The sequence below is a fragment of the Helianthus annuus genome, chromosome 7, assembly GCF_002127325.2.
Source record: "Helianthus annuus cultivar XRQ/B chromosome 7, HanXRQr2.0-SUNRISE, whole genome shotgun sequence".
NCBI lineage: Eukaryota > Viridiplantae > Streptophyta > Magnoliopsida > Asterales > Asteraceae > Helianthus > Helianthus annuus.
This window is the reverse complement of record NC_035439.2, coordinates 36,025,490-36,034,568: the sequence shown is the minus strand read 5'-3', so window position 1 is coordinate 36,034,568 and position 9,079 is coordinate 36,025,490. Positions and strand designations below refer to the sequence as shown.

Here is a 9,079-nt window from a genome sequence, read left to right as displayed (position 1 = left end):
CCATTAATCATTGTATAAGGACCGAGAGGCATGAATGATAGATCTATTTGGGTGTTGCAAGCCCCACCCATGGGTCCGCGAGTTGGCCGCATGTGGTGACTATGTCGTTCCAGCCAGGAGGCCCGGTACGAAATACGCAAAGGATTGAGCCTTCCTACACCGTTGCATACATATTAATGACCTTGCAAATTATTAATTGATCTGTTCATATTCGCTTTCATACCGGTTTACAAATGCATACTTACAAATGTTTACAAGGATATTCGTGCACACATTAAAACACATGAGCTCGCTCAACTTTTGTTGATGTTTTCAAACTACATGTATTTCACGAAATTGAAAATGGATCTGGCGGGCATTCAAGGTTTCAAGTTGTGTCTACAATAAACGATGTCATCCAGTGTTGGAGGGTTTGAATTGTGTATTTTATCTTTGATGGGATACATAGTTCAAAGCCTCGTTTTATTAATGTCTTTTGTTAAAGTCCATTATGGAACTTGAAATATTTGGTTGGTTTGTATTTTAAACTCCAAGTCTTGGTTGGTGTTAAACAATGTAGTTTGTAATATTTTGAATCTTGTTTATGGATGAACATGGGGGTTTAATCCTTTAGTTGTTTGATATAATTGAATGCAATGATATTAAGCAAGTCACACGTAATACGCTTCCGCAAAGGTCAGGGTGTGACAAGTATCTTGTTTGGAAGTAAATTCATTAATTGTGGATCAACTATTGGAAAAGGCGATGTTGTTCCACAGACCATGGATAGAAAAAGAAAGATGCTAACAGACTTTACTTGAGAAGATCTTGTCTAAAGAGTCTCCTGTGAAGAAGAATCAAGTTGAATCATCCAAATCCAAAGATGACACCAACCAAACAGAAGACCAGTCAAGGAAAGCAGAGAAGCCTGCTGATCAGCGGTATGCAATCGTCTAGGTGGTTGTAATAAATCTATAGACTATAGTTTAGATTAGAGTACACACATGCGTGCGCGCCACAACACTATTCCTGTACAGCCTGCATATGCAAATACCAAATTTTGACATTTCAAAATTTTTTCATGTCTTTCTACAAAAGTGGCTATACATATTTCACGGACATGTATGTAAGTCGTTCATCAGGGACATAAATATTTATCAGGTGAACACCAGCATAAGAAAGGCTCAATTAGCTACTTGTGCAATTATATAGCTAACAGTATTTTCTTTTTCTTTAGCAGCCTCCACTAATGAATCCTGCAAACATAACAGGGGCAGATAGGGCTAGTCACTCGGGCTAGGCAGATATTAAATTAGTTATTATTTAGTACTTGTTGGTCTCGTTAACCCAATACTCTTTTCCCAGATAGTTTAATTATATATATAGTTTTTACACACACTTTTATGCTTAAAATTATGGGTGTTCATGAGCCGATCCGATCCGATCAAGGGTATGCTCATGCTCGGATTGAATTACAACCGATCCGATCGGATTTGTAAAACCGAGCACAAAAGTGATGCTCATGCTCGGATTGAATTTGAATCGATTGGATCGTTTTCTCTCGGTTTTTATCAAATCCTAAAAAAAAAATCGAGCGGATCCTTTTCGCTCGGTTTCGCTCAATTGAATTATAAGGTTGCGTTCAACAAAAACAAATCCTAACTTAATTAAAACATGTCCAACACTTTACTAACAAAAGCAATACATAACTAAAATCATGATTCTAAAAATGTTCTTAACAATATCAAGAAAAACAAAATAAAGTGAGAAATACAAATTATCATTTAGTTCGAAAGCCATAAACTTCTTCTTTAATCTTGATCATCTCCATCCACAAAATTCAACTTCAAATCAACATATAACCTATAAACACAAGCATTAAACAAAACCATTAAGTTCTACACTTACATAACAACTTTTATGGTTTGTGAATTATAAAAATACCTTTCATTTATTATCAGACCCGTTAGGAGTGAACATAAAAAAACAAAATACAAATGTTCATGCATAAACTACAAAAGTATAAGTAGATTATAAATGTAATAAAAGCTTACTTTCAATGTTTTTAAGGTTGTTTTTGAGCTGGCCTTTAACCAATCACTTCCACAAACAAGAAGTTCCACAATATCCTTTAAAAGAGAGCTACGGTAGTCATCCAATATACGCCCCCCAGCACTAAAGCACTAAAGGCTGATTCGGAAGCCACGGTAGTGATCGGGATGCCAAAAATGTCTTTCACAATCTTACTCAAAACCGGAAACTTGCAACAATGTTAACTCCACCACTTCAACGCATCAAAATTTGGATCCATACATTTTAGGTTCGGCTCATCCAAATACTCCTCAAGTTCAGATCTTCTTTTAATTTAAATGGTTCTTGAATTGAGGCAAGCAAAAAAATCATTCGTGTGTGAAATTGATTCATTATAAGATGTTTCTGAGCTATTCATGGCAGCCTCAGATGTCTTATATGCATTAAAATACTTGTCAAAAAGTGATTTTAACTTACTTTTCACATCTTGAACCATGATCGTACATTCATCCTCTAAATACAATCTCTCAAAAGTCCACTCAACTGAGAACATCTTAAAACGGGGATCTAAAATTGATGCAATAGACACAAGGATCCCAATTCCCCCCCCCCCCCAATATTTCTCAAATTTCACATACATCGGTTTACTCATGTTCTTCAATAAATTATCATTAAAAAAAATGCACTACATATCTCTTTCTTCACTTCATAAATTTCAATAAGAAACAAGTTTGAAGTTGGATACGATGTGCTGGAAAATAAATTAGTAGCTTTTAAAAACACTACAAGTAGATTGCAAACTCTTTCAGCACGATTCCATTCATCAACTGTGGGGGACCATACAAAGTGGGAATCTCTCAACGCATAACCTAGAAAAGCTTGTTTATAGTGAATAGCCGATTCAAGCATACGGTGCGTTGAGTTCCACCTAGTTTTTACATCGGTACACAAAGACCGGTTAGTGGATATGCCAAGTGTTATTGCTATTTCACCAAATTTCAATAAACGACCAGAAGACTTCCTCAAATATTTGACACCTTCTCTAATTTTTACAAGACATGATTCGATAGTTCCTAAACCATCTTGCACTATCAAGTTAAAGATGTGAGCACAACATCTTATATGAAAAAACAAACCATCAAAGTGTAACTTCCCCTTTCCCTTAGAATTACTCATCAAAATGTTGGCTGCCCTATCATTATTCGATGCATTGTCTAAAATTATCGTACCTATTTTGTCTTGGAAACCCCATTTTATAAGACACTCTAAGATACCATCGGATATAACCTCACCGTTATGGGGTGGTGCAAGCTCATTGAAACCTATAATGCGTTTTTGCAATTTCCAATCACAATCAACAAAGTGAGCCGTTAAACACATGTAACCAATCGTTTGGTTAGATGTCCAGCAGTCACTAGTAAGGGATACCATCTCAGCCTTTTTCAAAGTTCTCTTTATCCTCTCTTTTTCTACATCTACAACTTTTATGCAATCTGGAGTGATTGTAGACCTACTAACTTTTTCATATAGAGGATTCATAGTCTTCATTAGGTGATTAAACCATTGGTACTCTACAAACAAAAAGGGTAACTCATGTGCTATGATCATTTTTGCAATTATTTCACGAATTTTCATTTGACTATAACCCCTGTTCGAATCAAAACCCTCAAAAGCATCACAATCATTTTTACCACTATCAAAGTTGAAAAAAAACCGATTTTTTTACCTTGCGCTTTTTTGAATAATCCATATTCTTGAAGGTGCCGGCTCATACTTGTTGTGCCCTTCGAGTATATGTATGCTTGCAATAGATGCATTGTTTTTGGCACCATTTTCCTTTTGTACAAACCCTGAACATCTACACAATGTAGATGCACATCGGATGATTTTTTTCTCTTTTTTGAACAAGCACCTCCGGTCGCTGTATCAGCTACATCGGTATCACCTGATACAGTGACCGGAGGTGCTTGTTCAAAAAAGAGAAAAAATTCTTCCGATGTGCATCTACATTTTGTAGATGTTCAGGGTTTGTACAAAGGGAAAATGGTGCCGAAAAAACAATGCATCTATTGCAATCATACATATGTAAGCGGTAACTCGAAGAGCATAACAAGTATGAGGCGACACCTTCAAGAATGTGGATTATTCAAAAAAGCGCAAGGTAAAAAAATCGGTTTTCTCAACTTTGATAGTGGTAAAAATGATTGTGATGCTTTTGAGGGTTTTGATTCAAATGGGGGTTATAGGCAAATGAAAATTCGTGAAATAATTGCAAAAATGATCATAGCACATGAGTTACCCTTTTCATTTGTAGAGTACCAATGGTTTAATCACCTAATGAAGACTATGAATCCTCTATATGAAAAAGTTAGTAGGTCTACAATCACTCGAGATTGCATAAAAGTTGTAAATGTAGAAAAAGAGAGGATAAAGAAAACTTTGAAAAAGGCTGAGATGGTATCCCTTACCAGTGACTGTTGGACATCTAACCAAACGATTGGTTACGTGTGTTTAATGGCTCACTTTGTTGATTGTGATTGGAAATTGCAAAAATGCATTATAGGTTTCAATGAGCTTACACCACCCCATAGCGATGAGGTTATATCCGATGGTATCTTAGAGTGTCTTATAAAATGGGGTATCCAAGACAAAATAGGTACCATCATTTTAGATAATGCATCGAACAATGATAGGGTAGCCAACATTTTGATGAGTAATTTTAAGGGAAAGAGGAAGTTACACTTTGGTGGTTTGTTTTTTCATATAAGATGTTGTGCTCACATCTTAAACTTGGTAGTGCAAGATGGTTTAGGAACTATCGAATCATGTCTTGTAAAAATTAGAGAAGGTGTCAAATATTTGAGGAAGTCTTCTGGTCGTTTATTGAAATTTGGTGAAATAGCAATAACATTTGGCATATCCAAAAATAGGTCTTTATGTACCGATGTAAAAACTAGGCGAACCTCAACGCACCATAAGCTTGAATCGGCTATTCACTATAAACAAGCTTTTCTAGGTTATGCGTTGAGAGATTCCAACTTTGTATGGTCCACCACAGTTGATGAATGGAATCGTGCCGAAAGAGTTTGCAATCTACTTGTCGTGTTTTTAAAAGCTACTAATTTGTTTTCCTTCACATCAAAGAGATATGTAGTGCATTTTTTTTCTGATGATACTTTCTTGAAGAACATGAGTAAACCGATGTGAAATTTGAGAAATATCGAGGGGAAATTGGGATCCTTATGTCTATTGCATCAATTTTAGATCCCTGTTTTAAGATGTTCTTAGTTGAGTGGACTTGAGAGATTGTATTTAGTGGATGAATGTACGATCATGGTTCAAGATATGAAAAGTAAGTTAAAATCACTTTTTGACAGTATTGTAATGCATATAAGACATCTGAGGCTGCCATGAATAGCTCAAAAACATCTTATAATGAAATCAAGTTCACACACGAATGATTTTTTTGCTTGCCTCAATTCAAGAACCATTTCGATTGAAAGAAAATCTGAACTTGAGGAGTATTTGGATGAGCCGAACCTAAAATGTATGGATCCAAAAGTTGATGTGTTGAAGTGGTGGAGTCAACGTTGTAGCAAGTTTCCGCTTTTGAGTAAGATAGCGAAAGACATTTTTCGCATCCCGGTCACTACCGTGGCTTCTGAATCAGCCTTTAGTGCTGGGGGCGTATATTAAATGACTACCGTAGCTCTCTTTCAAAGGATATGGTGGAACTTCTTGTTTATGGAAGTGATTGGTTAAAGGCCAACCCAAAAACAGCCTTAAAAACATTGAAAGTAAGCTTTTATTACATTTATAATCTACTTATACTTTTGTAGTTTATGCATTAACATTTGTATTATGATTTTTTTTAATGTGTAGCAAGCTGCAAGAGATGAAGAAAAATTGGAAATTGATGTGTTGACTCCAAAGGGGTCTGAAAATAAATGAAAGGTATTTTTATAATTAACAAACCATAAAAGTTGTTATGTAATGTGTAGAACTTAATGGTTTTGTTTAATGCTTGTGTTTATAGGTTATATGTTGATTTGAAGTTGACTTTTGTGGATGGAGATGATCAAGCTTAAAGAAGAAGTTTATGGCTTTTGAACTAAATGACAATTTGTATTTCGCACTTTATTTTGTGCTTCTTGATATTGTTAAGAACATTTTTAGAATCATGATTTTAGTTATGTAATGCTTTTGTTAGTAAAGTGTTAGACATGTTTTAATTAAGTTAGGATTTGTTTATGTTGAACGCAGCCTTATAATTCAATCGAGCGAAAACGATCCGCTCGATTTTTTTTAGGATTTGATAAAAACCGAGCGAACCCAGCAAAAATGATCCGATCGATTCAAATTCAATCCGAGCATGAGCATCACTTTTGTGCTCGGTTTTGCAAATTCGATCCGATCGGATCGGATCGGTTGTAATTCAATCCGAGCATGAGCATACCCTCGATCAGATCGGATCGGATCGGCTGATGAACACCCCTAGACCTGTTAAAGGTTAAGCATAACCGGTCAAATGGGTCAAGCGTGTCTTAAAGTGTGAGAGAGATGATTACAAAACCTGGATTATTCCAGCAAGAATCTAATTTTTTTATATAGATTTGAGTTTCGAGGTTTTATGCTTTAAAAATAAACACTTTAAGAGATGTCCGAACCGTTTGTCGGTGAACTGGGTCAAAAATTATATTAATTAATACCTGCGCATCTATTAGTCGGTGAACTGTTGTCTTGCTTGATTCCTGAAGTTCGCCTGCTATTAAGATCTCATCCAGTATATAATAAGTCTGCAGAAATGAATAAGTCAACAAATATATAAGAACTGGTGTAACAGATGTGACTCTTTGATTTTTAATTAATCATAACCATCAAGGAATGATGCACATATGTGACTCTTTGATTTTAAATTAATCATAACCATATGATGCTCCGAACCTGATGAAAATGGAAGATCAAGTCTAGTTCACAAACCTGGCAAACAAATGTTGAGAAACCGAATCAATTTCCATATATAAAATAATGATAATAATAATAATATTAGACTCTTCACAGTTTACATGTGGCTTACACTTCCAAAGTAGCGATTAAGGGTCTCAACAAAATACTGAATAATTTCAAGGATCTCCAATTCGTTGTCTTCGTGGTTAACACACATGCAAAAGTAGAGACCAGCATATCTGAAACAATGAAAAGTAACTAGTTAGGCAACACGGGTTGTGGAAATCTGCAAACAAACACTTCTATCAAATATTAAAGTTTTTCTATATTTTTTGCATTAATTATGATTACAAAAAAAAATACATAATTATGATAATAATTAAAAATTCAAAATAAAACGATTTAGATAACAAATAGAGATAATACCTCCTATAAACAACTTTAAATCCCCTCCATTCGACAATGTTGCATAGCTTGGGGCCTCGTGTTAGAATCATCCCACTAAGCTCTTGTATTACCTTGATACAAATATCAGTGACATAAAAATGCATGTCAATAAAAGAATATATGGATGATGCAACAACCATGCAGAGAGAAATGTTGGTAGTAATTAGGCGTTTGTTTCAGTTTCAGTATTGTGAATTGATTCATTTAAGTAGTTAGAGATTATTGGTTAAAGAAGCTTTGTTTTGTCACATTAAAAGAAAACTATGTCAGGAAAATATTGGGTGATTACTAGGGCTGTAAACAAACCGAACGAACACGAACAATGCCATGTTCGTGTTCGTTCGTTAAGGAAATTAACATGTTCGCGAACTGTTCACGAACGCATACCGAACATAAGTTTATGTTCGTGTTCGTTCGTTAAGGAAATTCAATTGTTCACGAACAGTTCGTGAACACCGGTCTCGAACACAAACTAACGCAAGCAAATAAAAATGAACGCAAACGAACATTTAACTGAAAATAAAAAAATGAAAACATTGTTATCCTTAAACATTGGATATAAGTAGTTAAATACAACTATCAAATGATAAATCAAAACACAAGAAGTCTACCCAACCACCAAACGATGAATAAAGTTTACCTAACTTAGACATAATTATCCCCAAAAATGTCTTAGAATGTCCAAATTTTAGCTAACTTAGAAACAAATAGGGTTTCAAGTTTTCAATATGTTTAGATAAAAGGTTTATTATTTATTATTTATTATTTTTTAATATGATCAAACGAACATATTACCAAACGTTCACGAACGCAGTCGAACGAACGAGACCTATGTTCGTGTTCGTTCGCTAAGCTAACCGAACGAAATTTTTTGTTCGTGTTCGTTCGTTAAGCTAATCGAACGAACATAAACGAACTTCTCATCGAACAGTTCACGAACTGTTCGCTGAATGTTTGGTTCGTTTACAGCCCTAGTGGTTACAGAGAGAGTAGTATAGTACCAGAAAATGCAGTATGGTTTACGATTGGATGGTGGAAGAGTGAGGTGAGCTGAGCATACCTTAGTTCTTTCTCTCTGTGTGTAAGGTGAATACCATTTTGTCAACCTAACTTTTCCTTGGCGGCTTATGGAAAGAACAAAATGAATCTACAAACACGTTAGTTAAACATCAAACACCCACAGATAACCAACCTGCTGATATGTGCTAAACAGGTTGCTTCAACCATGATATTATTAAGTTTTGGAAAAGTGGTAAATTAGCGTTAGAGGATGAAAGCAGTGATAATAAAAAATTAGCAGCAAGAGACAAGTTTTGAAATCTTCCAAAATTGGATACAAAATCCTCATGCAGGTTGAATTTGGGGAAGCATAAAAGAATGGAATGGAAATGGGTTTACTGAAGAAGGCCTAGGTAATTCTACATATCTAAATAAAAGAGACAGCAAAGCTCTCACCATGATTGAAATGAATTCTATCTATAGAAACAACTTCACCAACCGAATGCGTACTGAAACACGATATCAAGGCAATATGAGTATATCGGATTCAATTTTGTAAGCATTAGATCACCAACCTGAGATCAAACAACGAGAATCGTCCCACAGCGAAACGCTAATGTCATCAACGGAAATTAGTAATGTCCCTGTGACTCGGTAATTTTTTCTTAGGGTTGCC

General features: G+C 35.2%; 1 protein-coding gene across 4 annotated transcripts; it reads right to left on the bottom strand.

Annotated features, from left to right (window-relative positions):
- Positions 1 to 743: 743 nt before the first annotated feature.
- On the bottom strand, positions 744 to 9,079 carry LOC110869144 (AP-1 complex subunit sigma-2). 4 transcript variants are annotated; one of them, XM_022118436.2, is made up of 8 exons: positions 8,979 to 9,079; positions 8,860 to 8,912; positions 8,465 to 8,551; positions 7,384 to 7,475; positions 7,088 to 7,196; positions 6,955 to 6,990; positions 6,720 to 6,806; positions 744 to 1,017 (listed from the first exon to the last, which is right to left on the bottom strand). In XM_022118436.2, the coding sequence occupies exons 2-8, from the start codon at positions 8,860 to 8,862 to the stop codon at positions 1,003 to 1,005; spliced, it is 429 nt and encodes a 142-aa protein (XP_021974128.1). In that variant the 5' UTR covers positions 8,863 to 8,912; positions 8,979 to 9,079; the 3' UTR covers positions 744 to 1,002. The 4 variants fall into 4 exon arrangements, with proteins under 4 accessions (XP_021974128.1, XP_021974126.1, XP_021974127.1 ...); XM_022118434.1 differs by lacking the exon at positions 744 to 1,017 and adding an exon at positions 1,023 to 1,235; XM_022118437.2 differs by lacking the exon at positions 744 to 1,017 and adding an exon at positions 1,685 to 1,842.